The sequence below is a fragment of the Phaseolus vulgaris genome, chromosome 11, assembly GCF_051622355.1.
Source record: "Phaseolus vulgaris cultivar YP4 chromosome 11, ASM5162235v1, whole genome shotgun sequence".
In the NCBI taxonomy this organism is placed as follows: Eukaryota; Viridiplantae; Streptophyta; class Magnoliopsida; order Fabales; family Fabaceae; genus Phaseolus; species Phaseolus vulgaris.
This window is the reverse complement of record NC_143508.1, coordinates 43,032,312-43,054,059: the sequence shown is the minus strand read 5'-3', so window position 1 is coordinate 43,054,059 and position 21,748 is coordinate 43,032,312. Positions and strand designations below refer to the sequence as shown.

The 21,748-nt window shown below is 34.8% G+C and overlaps 1 protein-coding gene across 1 annotated transcript; it reads left to right on the top strand.

The window, feature by feature from the left end:
• The first annotated feature begins 17,416 nt into the window (after positions 1-17,416).
• On the top strand, positions 17,417-21,484 carry LOC137833109 (G-type lectin S-receptor-like serine/threonine-protein kinase At1g67520). Its single transcript, XM_068641486.2, has 8 exons — positions 17,417-18,814; positions 18,984-19,091; positions 19,163-19,362; positions 19,447-19,657; positions 19,836-20,070; positions 20,156-20,306; positions 20,381-20,730; positions 21,302-21,484. The coding sequence occupies exons 1-7, from the start codon at positions 17,626-17,628 to the stop codon at positions 20,714-20,716; spliced, it is 2,430 nt and encodes an 809-aa protein (XP_068497587.2). The 5' UTR covers positions 17,417-17,625; the 3' UTR covers positions 20,717-20,730; positions 21,302-21,484.
• Positions 21,485-21,748: the final 264 nt, after the last annotated feature.

Sequence of the window (21,748 nt, the reverse complement as noted above, 5' to 3'; positions counted from 1 at the left end):
TTTTGCTTAATTCTGTCAAGAACGAAATCTGTTCATTTGAAATCAAATCTGTTAATTCTGGATTTAATAAAACCTGTTCTTCTTAATCTGGAAAAATTCTCTAATCATAAACAAAGCTTCTGAATATAAGTTTGTAATTGAATTAAGAACCAACAGGGTTCTTCATAAAAATCATGTAAAAGATTCATTGTCTATAAAGCTTTGTGTTGAATAAATTGGATTGTTCTTTTGGCATAGTGTGTGTTTTTCAATTCTGTTAAAAGTGAACCAATCTGATTTAGCTATTTTTCACTATCTGATCTTAATCTCAATCTGGTGCAGTTCTGTTTGTGTTAGACTGTTTTGTAAAAATCAATCTGTTCATTCTAAAATCAATCTGTTCTTTTACCCCTGATATACTGAAAACAGTTTGTGGTTGCGAAAATTTTATATGTTCAATTCACCCCTCCCCTCTTGAACTTATACATTAATAGACCCAACAATTGGTATCAGAGCTAGGGCTTGTATTTTGCTCAAGTGTATGCATGATGTCTGAGTTTAAAATGCCTTTTGCTGAAGGTGTGTCTATTAATAGACCTCCTATGTTTGGTGGTGTTAACTATGCTTTCTGGAAAATTAGGATGAAAATTTTTATGGAGTCTATTGATATGGGTATTTGGGATGCAGTGGTCAGTGGACCTTTTATACCTATACAGGTTGTCAAAGAAGAAAATGTGTAGAAGCCTTGGTCTGAATAGAGTGAAACTGAAAGGAAGAAGGCTCAATATGACTCCTTAGCCAAGAACATCATCACCTTTGCACTGAATATGGATGAATTCTTTAGAGTGTCCCAATGCAGCTCAACTAAAGAGATGTGGGAAGTACTGGAGGTAACCCATGAGGGCACAGATGATGTGAAACGTTCGAGGAAGCATTCACTCATTCAAGAATATGAGTTGTTTAGGATGCAATCAGAAGAAAGCATTGCAGATGTGCAAAAACAGTTTACACATATTGTGAATCATCTCACTGGTCTTGGTAAGGTCTTTGACAAGGAAGAGTTCAACATAAAGGTGCTGAAATGCCTTGATAGGAGCTGGCAGCCTAAGGTAACAACAATCTTTGAATCCAGAGATTTATCCAAGATGTCTACTGCAGCACTCTTTGGAAAATTGATTGAACATGAGTTAGAACTCAAAAGATTGAAAGAACAAGAAACAGTGGAGAAAAGAGCCAAAGGAATTGCCTTAAAGACTACCATGGAACATGATACAAGTGAGGAAGAAAAGAATTCTGAACATGATGAGACCTTGAGTCTGCTCACCAGAAAATTCAGCAGGTTTCTGAAAAGAAAGAACCGAGATAGAACTCAACAAAGAAAGAGGTATTCTAAATCCAATTACTCAAATTCTTCTAGTTATACTTGTTTTGGTTGTGGCAAACCAGGTCATATAAAGGTTGATTGCCCAAACAATTAAAACAAAGAAAAATCAGCAAGCAAGAAGAGTGAAAGAGGCAAAGGAAAGAGAGCTTATATCTCTTGGGAAGAGAATGATGTATCCTCAACAAGTGACTCTTCAACTGGAAGTGAAGAAGCAAATTTGTGCTTCATGGTGAATGATGAAGGATCAGCATCTGATTCAGTAAGTGACTATTCAACTAATTCTGAAAATTATGATCAGCTGTTAATTGCCTTTAAGGAAACACATGATGAAGCAAACATATTAGCTGTCATTTGCAACAAATTGAATAGAGTAAACAGGGTACTTGAACCTAAGGTCAAAGCTCTTGAGGAAGAACTGCACAAAGCTAAAACCGAATTGGTTAGCCTTGAATTAACATGTTTGCATGCATCAATAAAAACCTGTGATAATTGTAAGAAGCTGGAAAAACAGATTGAATATTTGTTAAAAACACTCTCAAATTTCACCAAAGGAAGAGAAAATCTTGAAACTTTATTAGGTTCACAGAATGCTATTTTTAATAAAAATGGTCTAAGATATAATTCTGGAATGAAAAACAATGTGAAAAAGTTGTCCAGTTTTTTTGTTCCTTCCAAAATAGGTTTTTCTTCTTTTAGCAGTTCAAATACTATGCATACTGCATCTTGCTTTTACTGTATGAAAAATTGACATATCTCTAGAACATGTAAAGTTAGAAGGTACCTTGTTCCCAAAGGGTTAGCCAAATGGCTTCCTAAGGAAGGGTATTAATCATGTTGGACCCTAAACTAGAAAGGGGTACCATATGTGTTAAATCTGTTTTGTCTTACAGAAAAACAGCAAGAAAAATCAGTGGTACTTGGATAGCGGGTGCTCAAAGCACATGACTGGTGATGTTACTCAATTCACAAATCTGAAACTTAAAGCTGAAGGACACGTCACATATGGAGATAATAATAGAGGAAGAATTCTTGGAAGAGGAAATGTTGGTACTGCAGAGTCAACCACAATTGAGAATGTCCTATACGTGGAGGGACTAAAGCATAGTCTCCTAAGCATTAGCCAACTGTGTGACAAGGGCTACAAGGTCAATTTTGAAACCAACACATGTACAATCTCAAATGAAATTTCTGGTAAGGTGCTTTTCACAGGAAAAAGGGTAAACAACATCTATCTCTTAGATATTATGAATAGTTGTTCTGAAAATGAGTGTTTGTTGTCTAAAAGTGATGAGTCCTGGTTGTGGCATAGGAGGCTAGCTCATATCCATACAAATCATTTGAATAAGCTGAAGTCTAAGGAACTTATTTCTGGTTTACCAAATATAATGTTTCAAAATAACAGATTGTGTGATGCTTGTGTAAAGGGTAAACAGATAAAAACCTTATTTAAATCTAAAGATGTGGTTTCTACAAATAAAGCTTTGGATGTTTTACATATGGACTTGTTTGGACCATTTAGGACTGCTAGGTTAGCTGGAAATTACTATGCTTTGGTGATTGTTGATGACTTCTCAAGATATACATGGACTCTGTTTCTTGCTTCTAAAAATGATGCATATAAAGCCTTTAAGAAACTAGCTAAGGTTCTGCATAATGAAAATGAAAATAGAATAAAACAGATTCATAGTGATCATGGGAGAGAGTTTCAAAATGCAAAATTTGATAGGTATTGTGAAAAACATGGGATCACACATAGCTATTCTGCTCCTAGGACACCTCAACAAAATGGTGTAGTTGAAAGGAAGAATAGGTCATTAGAGGAGTTAGCTAAAACCATGTTAAATGAATCTGGTTTACCTAAATATTTTTGGGCTGATGCAGTATACACTGCTTCTTATGTGCTTAACGGAACCTTGATTAGACCAATTCTTAAGAAAACTCCCTATGAATTGTATAAAGGTAGGAAGCCTAGCATTAGTCATCTTAGGGTTTTTGGCTGCAAATGCTTTGTTCTAAATAATGGTAAAGACAATCTGGGGAAATTTGATTCTAAATCAGATGAAGGAATACATATTGGTTATGCTATAAATGGACATGCTTATAGAGTCTATAATAAAAGATTGCTTGCAGTAGAAGAATCTATACATGTTGTATTTGATGAAACAGATTGTTCTATGCCTAAATCTGTTCTGGATGAACCTGGTATGGATGATTTAAGAACCATTCTGCAAAAGAATCAATCTAGTGAGCTTGATGCAACTAATCCAAATACTGTCAAAGAATCTACTGTGAATGCAGGACTGCCTAAAGAATGGAAAACTCCAAGGGATCTCACACTTGACAATGAATTGGTAAAATTGAGAAAGGAGTCTCAACAAGGAATTCACTTAATAATTTATGTAGAACAGTGGCCTTTGTTTCACAAATTGAGCCTAAAAGTCTGGAAGAAGCACTACAAGACAGCAAGTGGATAACAACAAGAACTGAACCAGTTTGAATACAATGAAGTGTGGACCTTGGTTCCAAGAAGACATGAGATGAATATCATAGGAACCAAATGGGTGTACATGAACAAGATGGATGAACATGGGGCTATCACTAGAAATAAAGCAAGGTTGGTTGCTAAAGGCTATAACCAAGAAGAGGGAATAGATTTTGGTGAAACCTATGCACCAGTAGCACGTCTTGAAGCTGTCAGGTTACTCTTGGCATTTTCCAGCATACAAGGTTTCAAGCTGTTTCAAATGGATGTCAAGAGTGCATTCTTAAATGGTTACTTTAATGAAGAGGTGTTTGTATCTCAGCCTCTAGGGTTCGAAGATCATAAAAATCCAGAGCATGTGTACATGCTCAAGAAGGCTTTATATGGATTGAAGTAGGCACCTAGGCAATGGTATGAGAGGCTAAGTGAGTTTCTGCTCTCTCAAGGATATAACCGTGGCAATTCTGATAAAACTCTGTTCATAAAGAAGAAAAGAGAAGACATTATACTTGTGCAAGTCTATGTGGATGATATTATCTTTGGATCCACAAATGAAGAGATGTGTGAAGACTTTGTGAAAACCATGAAGAGTGAGTTTGAGATGTCAATGTTAGGGGAAATGAATTTCTTCCTTGGACTACAAGTGAAACAACTCAAGGATGGAATTTTCATAAGTCAAGAAAAGTACTGCAAGGAGCTGCTTAAGAGGTTTGATATGGATCAATGCAAAGCAATCAACACTCCTATTTCAACAAGCTCCCAGCTGGAACAAGATTGTGCAAGAAAATCAGTGGATCAATCTAAGTACAGGGGTTTAATCGGTTCTTTATTATACTTAACTGCTAGCAGGCCTGACATTATGTTTGTTGTGTGCTTATGTCCTAGATATCAATCTGATCCAAAGGAATCACACTACAATGCAGCAAAGAGAATTATGAAATACTTGCAAGGTTCTAAGGATGTTGGATTATGGTATCCTAACAATGTATCTTTGAACTTAACTGGTTTCTCAGATTCTGACTTTGCAGGTTGTAAGGTAGATAGGAAAAGCACAAGTGGGACTTGTCATATGCTTGGATCAAGTATAATCTCTTGGCATTGCAAGAAACAGGCTTGTGTTGCTCTTTCTACAGCAGAGGCAGAATACATAGCTGCTGGAAGTTGTTGTGCTCAAACCTTATGGCTAAGGCAGCAGCTAAGTGACTTTGGGATTCTATTAAACAAGATACCTATAAACTGTGATAACATTAGTGCTATAAATCTGTCTAAGAATCCAGTCATGCATTCAAGAACTAAACATATTGAAATTAGACATCACTTTCTAAGAGAACATATTGCTAATGGAACTTGTGATATCAAATTCATTGGCACTGAATTTCAATTGGCTGATCTTTTTACTAAACCTCTTGTTAAAGATAGGTTTTATTTTCTTCTAAATGAATTGGGTATCATTAGCTTAAATTGTCCTCTGCAGTAAAAATTTCAATATGTTATTTTATATTTTAACCTGTTCTCTCTCTGTTTCAGAATCACAGTTGTGACTAGGAAAGAGAAATATTTAGTTTTCTCTCTCTCCCTGATCTTTGACTGCTTTTACGGTTATTAACCAGCAGGTCTATGACAGTGATATGTGGATATACTAACTGATAGGATATCTTGTAGGTGCAACAGATTTGATTTGCTAAACAGAAATCTGGTTCCAATATATTCTTGCGTCAATCAACACCTACACCTGCTGTATCACACAAGAATAAAATCTGTAGAAAATCTGTTTGAATTGATTTCTTTTAAAACTTGTGATTTTTGAAATCTGATTTAAGCTCTATATAAATCTGGCACTAATCAATTGTTTTTCACACCTTCTCATTTCTACGACGAGCTGTCCAGGTTCAAACAAATTAATGTTTTTAATTTCTATCTTCAAATGATCATGTGAACTGTTACTAATCCTCCTTCTAGCTGGATTTTTCTTTTGTGAATAGGTGCAGGTAACAACAGATCAAGCATGGCATCCTCATCACGCAGAAAGAAGAAACTCAAAGAGCAACCTAACAGCAGCCAACCTGCAAAGTCTGAATCAGAATATCCAGTTAAGCTTAATGAAATGTTACCTGGATACCACAAGCCAACTTCTTTAGTTCCTTGCAAATACTTCAAAATCCTTTTGGCAGCATTGTAGTGTGATTCTTTAGGAGCAGATTGAAACCGAGCACACATGCACACTGCAAACATTATATCAGGCCTGCTGGCAGTGAGATACAATAGAGATCCTATGAGTCCTCTGTATTTGGTTTCATCAACAGAAATTCCAGCTTCATCATGATCCAAGTGACAGCTAGTTGAGAAGGGTGTGCTGATTGGTTTGCACTTGTCCATTTCAAATTTCCTCAGCAGATCTTTGCAATACTTAGCTTGATTCAAGAAAATGCCATCCTTGAGTTGTTTGACCTGCAAGCCTAGAAAATAGTTCAACTCACCCATCATTGACATTTCAAACTCACTCTTCATGATTTCCACAAAGGTTTCACACAATTATGCATTGTTTGATCCAAAAATGATATCATCCACATATACTTGTACTAGAATTGTGTCATCTCCCTTCTTCTTAATGAATAAGGTCTTATCTGATTTGCCTCTGTCATAACCTTGTGAGGTGAGGAAATCACTTAGCCTCTCATACCATTGCCTAGGAGCTTGTTTGAGCCCATAGAGAGCTTTTTTGAGTTTGAACACATATTCTGGATGCTGATGGTCTTCAAAACTTGGTGGTTGTGAAACAAATACTTCTTCATTTATATAACCATTCAAGAAGGCACTCTTCACATCCATTTGAAATAGCTTGAACCCTTTGATGCAGGAGAAGGCAAGTAGCAATCTGACAGCTTCTAGCCGAGCCACTGGTGCATATGTCTCATCATAGTCTATTCCTTCTTCTTGATTATACCCTTTAGCCACTAGCCTAGCCTTATTTCTGGTAATCACCCCATGCTCATCCATTTTGTTTCTAAATACCCATTTTGTTCCAATTATATTCATCTCAGGTATTCTAGGAACAAGAGTCTAGACCTCATTAAGAGCAAATTGATTCAGTTCCTCTTGCATGGCTAAAATCCAGTTGTTGTCCTTGAGGGCCTAATTTGTGGGTTCCACTTGAGATACAAAGGCCATTGTTTCACAGAAGTTATTCAAGGATTTTCTAGTTGACACTCATTTCTCAATGTTCCCAATAACATTGTCAAGGGTTAGGTCTCTCGGGGTTTTCCACTCTTTTGGCAAACCTGCAGTCACAGTAGATTCTTGCATAGCATGTGCATCAACAGTATCAATATGAATCGATTCATTTTGATTTAAATTCATTATTGTCAAGGTCATCAGCAGTAGTTTTAGATATGCTATGATCAGCTTCATCAAGTACAACATGCATTGATTCTTCTACTATGAGCAACCTTTTGATTGAAGACTCTATATGCATGACCATTCAAAGCATAACCAATGTGCACACCTTCATCAGATTTGGCATCAAACTTACCCAGATTTTCTTTGCCATTATTCAATACAAAGCATTTACACCCAAAAACTCTAAGGTGACTCACACTAGGTTTTCTGCCCTTATACAATTCATATGGAGTTTTCTTAAGGATGGGTCTAATTAAGGTTCTGTTTAACACATAAGCTGCAGTATAGACTGCATCTGCCCAAAAATACTTAGGAAGCTTAGATTCATTTAACATGGTTCTAGCTAGTTCTTCTAATGATCTGTTTTTCCTTTCAACTACACCGTTTTATTGGGGAGTCCTAGGGGCTGAAAAGGTGTGTGATATCCCATGTTTCTCACAGAACCTTTCAAATCTAGCATTATGAAACTCTCCCCCATGATCACTTCGAATTGATTTTATGCAACAACCATTTTCATTTTGCAGAACCTTTGCTAATTTCTTAAAAGCAATGTAAGCATCATTTTTATGTGCAAGAAACAAAGTCCATGTAAATCTAGAGTAGTCATCCACAACAACTAAAGCATACAAATTTCCAGCCAAGCTAGCAACTCTAGATGGTCCAAATAAGTCCATATGTAATACATCCAATGGATTTTTTTGTAGAAACAATATCTTTTGAATTGAAAGAGGATCTGATTTGTTTACCTTTCACACAAGCATCACAGAGCCTGTTATCCTGAAATTTAATGTTAGGTAAACCAGAAACTAGATCTTTAGATTTCAGTTTATTTAAGTGATTAGTGTGTATGTGAGCTAACCTCCTGTGCCACAGCCAAGACTCATCACTTCTAGACAGCAAACACTCATTTGAAGAGTTAGTTTCCATGATATTCAAAAGATATATGTTATTCACTCTCTTACCAGTAACCAACACCTTACTAGAGGAATCACTTGAGATTGTGCTGCCTTTTGACTTTAAGTTCACCTTGTATCCTTTGTCACAAAGTTGACTTATGCTGAGAAGGCTATGCTTGAGTCCTTCTACATAAAGCACATTCTCAATAGTGGTTGAATTCCCTGTTCCAACAGTGCCTCTGCCCAAAATCCTTCCTCGGTTATTATCATCATAGGTTACATGTCCCTCTGCTTTGAGCTTCAAGCTAGTGAATTTTGTAAGATCTCCAGTCATATGCTTGGAACAGCCACTGTCCAAGTACAACTGATTTTTCTTGTTGCTCATCTGCAAAACAGAATAAAAATGATAAAAATGGTACCCGTTTCAGTATAGGGTCCAACACAGATTAAAACCTTCTCTTTGATAGCCATTTTGCTAAATTCTTAGGAACAAGATGCTTTCTAGCAATGCATGACCTAGAGGTATGACCAGATTTCATGCAGTAAAAACAGGTTACATGAGATGCCTTTTTGCCACTGTTAAAAGCTGAAAAACCTGATTTTGCTGGAACAAAAAAACTTGAAAGCATTTTGACATTGGTTACATTTCCAGGGATATAAACAAGACCATTTTTATTAAAAACAGCATTCTGTGAGCCAAGGAGAGACTCAAGGTTTTCTCTTCCCTTGGTGAAATTGGAAAGGGTTTTTAGCAAATACTCCATTTGTTTTTCCAATCTTTTGCAGTTTTCACAGGTTTTAATAGAGGCATGCAAGCATGTTAGTTCAAGGCTTACCAAATCTGTTTTGGCCTTATGCAGTTCTTCCTCAAGTGTTTTTACTTTAGGTGCAAGCACATTATTTACCTTTTGCAACTTACTACATATTACATCTAGCCTGTTTGCTTCATCATGTGTTTTGTTGAAAGTAGCAAGCAATTGATCATAGTTATCAGAATCCATAGAGAATTCACTTACTGAATTAGAGATTGACTCCTCATCCTTCATCATGAAGCACATATTGTTTTCCCCACTCTTAGTTGAAGAGTTGCTGGTTGGAGATACTTCATTCTCTTCCCATGAAATGTAAGCTCTTCTCCCCTTGCTCCTTTCAACCTTCTTGCTGGCAGATTTATCCTTTGATTGATTGTTTGGACAATCCATTTTGATTTGCCCTGTTTTGCCACATCCAAAGCAAGTATAGTTAGAGAAATTTGAGTCATTAGGTTTAAGATACCTTCTTTTCGTCTGGTTCCTATTTCTTCTTTTCTTCTTCAAGAATTTGCTGAATCTCTTTGTAAGAAGACTGATTGTATCATCATTTTCAGCATCTTCTTTTTCTTCCTTGATCTCATTCTGTTCGCTTGCTTTCAGTGCAAGTCCTTTGGATTTTCTTTCCACTGTTTCCTGCTCTTTGAGTCTCTTGAGCTCCATCTCATGCTCCATTAGCTTTCCAATGAGTGTAGCGGTTCCCATCTTTGATAGATCACGGCTTTCTGATATGGCAGTCACCTTTGGTTGCCATCTTCTGTCGAGGCACTTCAATACCTTTATGTTGAGTTCCTCTCTGTCAAATTCCTTTCCTAAACCAGTAAGGTGATTCACAATATGAGTGAACCTTTTCTGCACATCAGCAATGCTCTCCTCGGGTTGCATTCTAAACAATTCATATTCTTGGATGAGAGAATGTTTTCTTGACCTCTTTACATCTTCAGTACCCTCATGAGTGACTTCTAAGACTTCCCACATCTCCTTAGTTGAATTACATTGGGATATCCTGAAGAACTCATCCATTGTTAATGCAGAGGTTATGATGTTCTTGGCCACAAGATCATATTGAGCCTTCCTCCTTTCGGTCTCATTCCATTCAGATCTTGGCTTTACCACTTCTTCATCCTTGACAACCTGCATTGGCACATAGGGTCCATGGACCACAGCTTCCCAAATTAATGCATCAATAGATTCCATGAAAATTCGCGTTCTAACTTTCCAAAATGCATAATTCATTACATTGAACATAGGTGGTCTATTAATAGCAGATCCCTCAGTAAAAAGCACTTTAAACTCAGACATTATTACAAACAAACTTGATTAAAATACAAGTCCTAGCTCTTGATACCAATTGTTGGGTTTAATAATGTCAAAGTTCAAGAGGGCGGGGTGAATTGACCTTTTAAAAACTTATCGCAGAATCAGTATTTATCACAGTATACAGAAAATAAATCGGTTTATTTGAAAATGAACATATTTATTTTGGCATTGTTTATGTTTGAAAACGTTTATATCAGCCAAGTTAATCTCGAGATTATGCAGATTAATTTGCAAGTCACACACACCCTGATATTAGAAAGAAAACCAATGAATCACAAAACAACAACCTTCAATTTTAAGCAAGTGATTAAGGTTCAATTGATAGCTTGACAATTAATTGAGTAACCTATCACAACCAATCTGTTCCAGTGGTTTTTAACAGATTATATATGTTCTTTTAAGAATCAAACAAAGAACAGTATGAAACAAGCTCAGAAAGAACAGATTTATTATTAATTGAACAAATTTATTTCTTGACAGTTTAACAGATATGTAGTAATTCAAGTGCAGAGATTAAGGGAGAATGAACACAAGGCAATTATACTGGTTCACTCTAATGAGCTACATCCAGTCTTCACCTAATCCAAGGTGAAATTCACTAAATCACAATTCGAACAAACACAAACACCACTGTTCTTGAACCCTACAAGAAATTTGGTAAAGTTGCTGAAAAACACTATTCCAACACACACACTCTTCAAGAAACCCTATCAAGAAGAGTTTACAACCACACTTTTACAAGAAATGAAATGTGAAACGAATACACCTGATAGAGGATGCAGAAATCTGCCTTAGACCAGTAGAACAGGTCGCTTAAACAGTAGCAACACCTCTCACCAAGCTTTGGAACCAAACAAGAACAAACACACTTTTGATTTTGGAAATCTTTCAAGAACAAATGCTAATTCTTTGTAAACCCTTAAATCTCTGATGCAAAACTTGTTTTCTCAATTGTATGATTGATATTTAAACTCAGAAACAAGTTTTCTTTTTATAGAAAACCAACTTATAACAGATTTTTGAAAAATAGTTAAAGCTATTATAAAAGGAACAAATTGAAAATAAAATGAACAGATTTATTCTCAAAAGCAGTTAGAGAATCTGTTATGTGAGGAGACTTAGTCAACCATTCTGGTGTAGGGACAAAACTAAAAACTGTTTAAGATAAGCATTGCACGAGACTAAAAAGAATCCATTCATTTACAGATGAACAAATTTATTTTTCAAAACGATAACAGAAAAAGCTTAACTATTAAAACACAATCGTTTTGAAAGGTAGAAGACTTAGTCAAAACACCAGTTTAAAAAATAATCTGTTTATTTAGAAAAGAACAGATTTATTTTTATGCAGTAAACGTGTTTTTTGTAAAACATGTGAAAAACAGTTTGAGAAATTTTGTGCTTGCTCTTATCACATGGCCAGGGGTTAGGAGGTGAGTTACTCAGCAAAAAGCCTACTCTTAAGCAACCTCTAAACACTACCTAAGACATTCTTAAAGAAAAAGGAAATATACATGAATTGTACATAAAAGTCTTCATCAAACACATGTCTTGAAGGGGCAACAACCATTTTCAACATTACCTTGTATAAAACTTTCTTCAGCCGCAGAGACAAGATATTTGCCACAATTTTGTATAAACACCCAACCAGAGAGATAAGTCTGAAATCATTCAGACTTTGTGGATTTTCATCTTTAGGGATCAAGGATATAATAGAGGCATTTGTCCCCCTTGGCCATCTTCCTTCTTCCTCAAAACTATGTACCGCTCTTATGATATCTGCCTTAATCTCTTCCCAATAGAACTTAATGAAACCGAAATTGAAACCATAAGGACTCGGACTTTTATCACTACCACAACTCCACACTGCCTACTTTACTTCCTCTTCAGAAGTTCTTCCTACCAACAAAACATTGTCTCATTCTGTTATCTTGTTGAACCCTGCATTATCTAGCCTGACACTTTGACATGCTTCTTCATTAAACCCTTCTTTAAAATACTCTCTGACCTTTTTCTTCACCACACCCTGCTCGTCGTACCACTGACCCTTGTCTCTCAACCCGTTGATACCATTCCTTACTCTTTTCCATTTGACCACAGAATGAAAGTACTTTGAATTCCTTCCCCCTGCTTCAACCATCTGATGCGGGCCATCTGTTGAAAGAGAGCCTCCTGACTAATATTATTTTGTCTCTATTATGACAACAACCACTTTCTCTCTTCGCTTCCCACCTCATCCAACTCGCTCTCATCATCCTTTGCATCGAGCTCTTGTATTCTCTTATGAATCTCCCCCCTACTGAAAAACGTTGCCAAATACCTCTTTATTCCAGACTTTTAAATCAGACTTCAACTTCTTAAGCTTCTCTTTGAAAACAAATATCCCACTTCCTTGGACCTCATAAGCAATTCATTTGTTGCTAACAAACTCCCTGAATCAACTGTCTTTATGCCAAACGTCTAAACTCCTAAACGGTTTCGGGCTCCAATCCATAGTAGCCATATTCAACACCAACGCATAGTGATCCGTCACCAATTTGTCTAACACATGGTATTTTCTCTCCGACCATCTATCCAACCATTTCCTTGACACTAAAAACTGGTCAATTATACTCTTTATCAAGTCGTTAGGTTTATACCACATATACTGTCGTTAGGTTTATACCACGTTTAAATACCCAGATATTTAAACAGACTGTTCATCGTAACACAATTCAAAACTGCCACAAAGTGTTGTAGCAAAAGGTGGTTGCATCCTACCCCTCCAACACTACTCTTCTAGCAGTTGACCTTTAACCCTGACATTAATTCAAAGCATTTTAGAATAGCCTTGATAACAAACACGCTTTGAGCTCTCGCTTTGCAAAAAAAAAAAAAACGTATCGTCCGCATACTGAAGCATATTAACTTTTATGAATCTGCCTCCGATCACCACACTTTCTAATAAATCCTTCTCGACCACCTTCCTTACTACCCCTGCTAAACCTTCTGCCACTATAAGAAAAAGGAACGGTCCAAAGGATCTCCTTGTCTCAACCCCTTCCTAGGCTTAAATTCCTAAAAAGGGTTCTCATTCACTAACACGGACACCGATGAGGACTCAAGACAAGCACTTATCCATCTGATCCACTTCCCACAGAAGCCTAACCTCTCCAGCATATAGTACAAAAAGCCCCAGTCAACTGAGTCGTATGCCTTCTCGTAATCTACCTTGAAGAAAATACAACTGTTCTTTCTCCTTTTGACTTCTTCCAGAACTTCATTTGCTACTAAGAGACTATCCATAATCCTCCTACCTTCCAAAAACGCCGACTGCATAGTGTGTCTTACCTTGTATAAAACTTTCTTCAGCCGCAGAGACAAGATCTTTGCCACAATTTTGTATAAACACCCAACCAGAGAGATAGGTCTGAAATCATTTAGACTTTGTGGATTTTCAACTTTAGAGATCAACGATATAAAAGATGCATTCGTCCCCCTTGGCTATCTTCCTTCTTCCTCAAAACTATGTACCGCTCTTATGATATCTGCCATAATCTCTTCCAAACAGAACTTAATGAACCCGAAATTGAAACTGTTCTCGCCGGTTAACCTAGTCGCCAGGCGACTTCAATCCCAAGCTCTAGCTCTGTCTATCTCTGGGAACTCTTCCCTCTAAGGTGCTTGGAACGCGACTTCGTTGAGACAGAGGGGGCTCTACCTTTTGATTGCACTCCGACGATCAAGTCAGTTTAGGACTTATAGATACAAGAAGTAAGTAAGTAGTTTCAGTCTTAGAAATAGTGTCCCTTTACCTGGGATCTCAAGTCCCTTTTATAGCCTACCTCTTGTAGCAGTTTTTTTATCACAAGAGTCCCTCTCTTAACGGAAAGCTTGTGTTGATAAAGATATTATGTTTTATGGCACATTTTCTTAGCGTCGTAGTTAAACAAAATCTCTCCTTTATAATGACGGTTGGTGAACCGTTGTTAAAAATTACTACTTTATAACGATGCCCGCAATAACGACGGTTTGGGAACCGTCTTTACATGTCTTTTTTAACCGTCGTTAATGTACCTTTTTGTACTAGTGATATTTATTACATTTTCTTTAATTTGTCTTCTCCAATTTCTTCTTTGATTCAAGACTTCATTTTCTAGTTCTCAAAATAAAGCTTTCTTTGTATCCTAGAGCTTTCATCCTTTTCTTGACTAACAAAATAATACCTTTAGATTATGTATAGATCACTAATAGTTAAACAACTTTACCATAAGTAATAAATATTCTCTCCCAAGAATAAAATATCTAATAGACCAATTGAGATCAATGTTTATATTTTCTAAAATAGATATAAGGTGAGGATATCACCAAATAAAATAAAAGTAGAAGACGTACATAAAAGTATTTTCGATTTAGATATGGACATTATGAATATCAAATGATGTCTTTTGGTGTGATTAATGCTCCTATATTATTTATGAGTTATATGAATAGATTTTTGTCCAGTCGTATATATTTTGTAATTATATTTATAGATGATATCATTGTTTTTATAAGACTTAGGAGGAACATCTTCAAATCTGATATGGCATACATGTTTAATTTATAAATTATAAGTTGATATATAAGTTCTTATTTATTCTTTATTTTTTTTCAATTAAGTGTTTTTAATTTTAAAAATAAATAAGTTTCATTCAATTAAAGTATGACGTAAAAGGGAGAAAATAGTTATCACAAAAACTACAAAATAAATATAATTTAGACGAAGTTAATGTTAAAGATATCGTGTTAAATACCAGTTGGATCTCTTTCAGTGCAAAAGCAAAGTTAAAGTTAAAGTTCCCTCAAAACGACGTTTCCACTAAAAAATTGCCAACGAAGATCCCTTCCCATGGTCATATACATGGTTGCTAACATGCCACATATATTTTTCGTTAGATTTTACTTTTTAGTTTTTCAACTTATTTTTATGCTCACTTTTATTTATTAACTTTTTCTTTAAATGTCCATCTTAGTCTTCTAAATTTTTGAAATATTAATTTAGTAAAATCTTATGTGATACCATAATTCATCTGATAGTACAAATGTCTAGTGGTACAAAATCGTCTTTCGTGACTAATTCGTCTATCTTATTTAATGTGTCTGTCTTTAGGATTTGATAGTATGAGATAATCTATCTTATTTCAGACTGTAATTTTATTTGTCTCTCATAAGAGGACCATCTTTGTGATGTTTCGAGTTTATTTGTGAAAGTATTGTGCATGTGACTTTTTCACTAATTTAGGTGTGATTTACGAAAATTAAATATGATAGTTATTTTTGTATAAATAGGACCTTATGTCAATAGTTTCAACTAACTGAGAATTAAGAGTTTAGTAAGATAAACTTAAAGTTATAATATATGTTAATAGTGAATTTCTAATCGTAGGTGTAGATTGAAGTTTGTTAACACTTCAATTGAGTCACGTTAATTACTTCCTATGTTTTTTTCCTTACTTTTTTTTGTTAACCATCTAGTTGTTCTCGCAGGTTTCTCCATTCCGATTTTCCTATTTGTTTGTATTAGTAGACGGTCTAGTAAATTTGTTTAAACTATTTTCACAACATTTCATTTTATTCCTTTTTGTCACCGTGTCTATGAAAGATAAAACTAAAAATATTGATGTGTCATAGAGTGCATGAAGCTTCCCATCCCATTTCATCCTAATATATTTTAGTAGATTCAATTTTGCATGGTTTTTAGTAACTTCCATTTAGTCATTAACATAGTAATTCAATCTATCTGAATACACACTTACTAAAACCAAATCTCTCTTTCATATTCATTCTGATTTTGGTACATTCTGATTTTGGTCTGAACAACTCAGACACATACAAAGTGTGTTAATGGATGCATGATAAGTGTGATAATAACTTCTTTTATCATGTTAATTGAATCTCTTAATTGTCTTTGTGCCATGTATTTTGTTTAGGGCTTTAGTACTTTGTTTTTGAGATAGATGTGATTACCTTTTGTGTAAATTTGTACAGATAAGTGAAAGCTTGAAGAGAAGTAAAAGAAGTCATTTCACGACCCCTTCACCCAACAAGCAACACTCTCATCCAACAAGAAACACCAGTCTTTCACCCATCGAGAAATAAATAAGCTCAACAAAAGGATAAAGTTACAACTTAAAACGTTGTTTCTCATCCAACGAGTGGTTATTTTCTTCCAAGTGATAATTTACTTTTTTGGAGTGGTTGAAAAGGCGAAATCATAATGAGAAAGGGGACTTTTAGCGACATAAAGATAGAAGAAGACTCTCGAAGAGTTGTTGGAGGAAGAAGGAGCTCTTTCACTTCAATCTTTCCACTCTCTTTACCAAATAATTAACAATATAAACTACAATTTTTACTAATTGATAATAAAATTACAAAACCTAATAGAGCACCTCATTCAACCTTATAAAATCAATATATTTTATACTTTAAAATACAGTTAAATTGCATAATCTTCAAAATAGGTGATTTAAATAACTTGAACATACTATTTACATTTTTTATAACATTACACAACAAACATAATCAACACTTGAACCATTTCTTAAAACATCTTAATTTTGAAAAATACCAATAGAATAATCACCACCACAATTTTCATCCTTTTTACACAATTAAAAATGGTTCAAAAATAGAAAAGGAATTTTTTCTTATGAACCACTAATCAATCATATAAGTAAACTTTACAGCATGCTAAATCCAAAATATCAAGGCATTAAGTTTATAAAATTTTCTTGTCCAACTTTTCCATTTCTCAAAATTTTATGAAATTAACAACGTATTAGGCACAAACGTTCTCTCATAGGATGTCAAAGCTATATTATTTTGAAACACCATTAAAATTATAAAAAAAAACCATAAATATTAATATTTTTCATTTATGATTTATCAGTAAGAAGAATATACACTTTTATAACACAAGTGTCATCATATAACCTTTTAGAGAATTAAAAATATACATTAAATTATATTTTAAATATTATTTAAATAATTAAAGAACATAAAATCCTTTAGTTACTTAATTTGGGACCAGTAGTCCATCATATCATTATCTTCTTTACTTCAATAATTGCAATAAAGTATACTGCTTTTTTCTTCTCTCTTAACTAGTCAGACCATTCATTTTTGGTTTAGAATTCCAAAGCCAAAGTTGGAGTGTTAAGGTCTTAAGCTTGTAATTAATAAGATTTGGAATGACCCTCCTTCACGTGTTATAAGTATATGCTTCTATCAGATTCAATGCGTGTTTGGTTTTAATTTCAGAACTTAGTTTTATGTTGTTATCATTTCTTTTTCTGCATTAGAAAGAATAACTCTCAGCTCATCACTTGGTAAACCATCATGCAGCTTATTATTTCCATGTTTGAGCATGCTATCAGGCATAAGCTACAGAAGCTGCTTTCTTTCATGTGCTTGTGCTTGTGGTGGAGTACTTGTATTCATGTTGAAGCAGCAAATGACAGTTTAAAGCCTGGTCATACACTGAATTACACAGATATAGCAACATTATGTTCAAAAAAGGGCAAATATTGTCTAGATTTTCAATGGAAGGATGTTGGTGAGAACCAATATTTGGTTGTATCCAGTGCAAATAATAATAAAGTAGTTTGGATGAGTGATAGAAACCAACCTGTTGACGGAGATTCTGCAGTTCTGTCACTTAACCGCTCAGGTGTGCTGAAAATTGAATCTGAACGTAGGAAGCCAATAATCCTGTATTATCCACCTCAACCTATCAACAACATTAAGGCCACCTTGTTGGACACAGGCAATTTTGTGCTTCAACAACTTCACTCCAATGGGACAAACACTCTCTTGTGGCAGAGTTTTGATTATCCCACTGACACTTTGATCCCCACCATGAAGTTAGGTGTTAACCACAAAACAGACCATCATTGGTTACTGGTTTCATTTATGGCCAAAACACTTGTAACTCCCGGTGCCTTTAGCCTTGAATGGGAACCTGTGGAACAAGAATTGATCATAAGAAGACGGGGAAAAGTTTGTTGGAGAAGTGGGAAACTGAGGAACAATAGGTTTGAGCACATTCCAGAGGATGCACAACGCAGGTTGAAGTATACCATTGTGTCTAATGGGGATGAAAACTCCTTCTCTTTCACAACTACAAATGAAGAGGCTGACCTGTGGTGGATTCTCTCAGAAACTGGGCAGATATCTGATGGTAAAGGATACGTTGCAAGGGCTGATTTGTGTTATGGATATAACACAGATGGAGGGTGCCAAAGATGGCAGGATATACCCAAGTGTAGGAATCCTGGTGATGTGTTCCAGAAAAAGACTGGTTACTTCAATTATCTTCTGAATACAAGCATTGAAGGAAATATAAGTTATGGTTACAGTGATTGTGAGGCCAGTTGCTGGAGCAATTGTAATTGCAATGCATTCACAGAATTTTATTCTAATGGAACTGGATGCACATTCTTTCACTGGATTTCCGCGGAAAATTATACTTTTGATAGTACTGGTGAAAACTTTTACTTCCTGGTGAACATGTTAACTAATCATAAGGGTAAGTTTACTTAATTGTTCGATTAATTTCTTTAATTTATACTACTGTGTACAATATTTACAATTTTTATACCTTAGTCACATACAATCAGGATTGTGTAAGGCCTAACAGAAACCAGTCATTGCTTTGGTTGTTGAAAAATGGTTATTTATGAAAACATTCTATGCAGGTACAAAAAAGTGGATATGGATAGGTGCAGTAGCAGCAACTGCTCTACTTGCAATTTGCCTATTCACTATTTGCCTAGCCTTAAAGAAACGAAAATTCGTGTTTCAAGGTAGTACATCACTAAACACAATCTTTTGATAATTTATCTCTGCTTTAATCTTTCTTATATTCATCAAACAGACAAGAAAAGGCAAAGAATGGTGATGAAGATGGTACATTTGGCAACTTGTAGTCGGTCATCTGCAATGGAAGATTTTGAAGTTGATTTAAAAAAGGGAAATGGCCTAAAATTGTTTAATTATACATCAGTTATGGCAGCAACAAGTGGATTTTCATCTGAGAATATGTTAGGAGAAGGAGGCTTTGGACCCGTTTATAAGGTGACTTGAAACCGATGAAGTTATGCATTAACAAGTTTGTGTCAATTAGTGTACTGAATATTTGTTACTCTACTGTCATTTTAGGGAATTCTTCTAACAGGCCAAGAGATTGCTGTAAAAAGACTTTCAAAAACATCTGGGCAAGGAATTGTGGAGTTTAAGAATGAACTAACACTAATATGTGAACTTCAGCATATGAATCTTGTGCAACTACTTGGTTGTTGCATTCATGAAGAAGAGAGGATTCTAATTTATGAGTATATGCCAAATAAAAGTTTGGATTTCTATCTATTCGGTGAGTAGTATACAAGATAAAATATTGTTTTCATTATTATGTATCAATTAGAATACATGTATAGGGAAGCTTCTAGTTTTCTTAACTATGGTTTTTCAGAGATGATTGAGGACACTCAACAAAAGTTGTTTTTTTGGGCTCAACTACTAACCATCACTATATATTTGACATTTGGAAGATTCTACAAGAGGAAAATTATTAGATTGGAAGAAACGGTTCAAAATAATAGAAGGAATTTCCCAAGGATTACTTTATCTTCATAAGTACTCAAGACTCAAAATCATCCACAGGGACTTGAAAGCTAGCAACATTCTTTTAGATAAAAATATGAATCCAAAAATATCAGATTTTGGGATGGCAAGAATATTCACACAAGAATCAGTCTCAAATACCAATAGAATTGTTGGGACACAGTGAGCTTGATAAACTCTCTTTCTTTCCCTTTTCTATGAATCTATAATTTTATTTCATCATGTTACAAATTAGCTTTTCTTGTAGTGGTTACATGTCTCCAGAATATATTATGGAAGGAGTTTTCTCTACAAAGTCTGACGTTTATAGTTTTGGAGTGTTGCTACTTGAAATTGTTGGTGGAAGAAGAAGCCTTGGTTGCTATGGTGTTGATAGACCATTAAATATGATAGGACATGTATGTAAAATTAGTCATATTGAGTTATTTTTTCTTATTGTTCTCTCTGTCTAATTTGACTAAAATATTCACAGACATGGGAGTTATGGAAAGATGGTGCGTCTTCAGAGTTAGTGGATCCATCAATAAAGGAGTCATTTGATCCTAATGAAGTGCAAAGATGCATTCATATTGGTCTCTTGTGTGTACAACATTATGCAGATGATCGACCAACCATGTCTGACATTGTATCAATGTTGACAAACAAAAGTGAAATAGTTTCCTTACCTGAAAGACCAGCATTCTACGTTGGAAGAAAAATCATTCATCATGAATTATCTTCAAAGGGGTTTTGTGCTGATTCTACAGTAGAGATTACAACATCGACAGTAGAGATTACAACATCTACAATAGACATGACCGATTCCTAAGAAATAGAATCAAGGTGAATAACTTACTTAATAGTTGAAATATAAATAAAATGCTCAATGAACTTTTAATGTTGTTTGAAGTGTTGGATAATGGTAGATATGATATAATTTGTGTTGTTTTACATTTTAACTAAAGGTCTATTTAAGTTTCTGCACAAACACTTTTCAGAAAACAATCACAAGAAAAATTATAATTTATGTTGAATTGTTTCTTTCAATCTAGTAATTTTCTTCTCAAGAGAACCAAACAAATTCTAACAATTTATGTATATACTAACTTCTGATTTTATAATATGTTTGGTTCCCCTTCAAATAAGATTTTATGTTGGAACTTTATGTTTCTACTACGTACACTAAAATTATTGATATTCTTAATTTTAGTAACAAAAATTGCATTCATACACTACATACAATATTTAGCAATTTCACTTAGAGCTATACTGCAATTAGTAAACACAAGGTGTGAAAAAAATAGTATAAAATAAAATTAAGAAGAGATAAGAGAGGGAGGCATGTTATGGAATTTTCATTCCAGTGTAATAAAGTACACTGATATTTTTTTTCTTTTTTTCTTGACACGTGCAGACACAAGCCATGCATGTTACCTATGGATCTCCAAAGCTGAAGTTGAAGCTTGAAATAAGATTTAGGATTTCTTTCTTTCGAGTTTTGTTAGTTTGGTTTTAATTTCATAGCATAATTTAACTTTATTTTACATTTATTTTCCTAGTGTACCAGAATTTAAAACATGGTGATACTTATTTTCTTGTACATCTTGTTGTGGAGGGGTACTTATATTCACGTTAAAGTAGAATGATAGTTCAAAGCTTGGTGATAAATTGATTTACGCAGAAATAGAAACATTGCTCCGAAAAACCAAAATAATATCTAAATTTTGGTCGATCGATTTCTGGTGATGAAAACACTTGGTTTTATGCACTACAAATAAGGATATTGTGAAAAAAACAGAGACTCACTCACACTTAAATTCTCTCTAAAAGAAACACTCTTCTTTGTAATTCTCTCTATTGT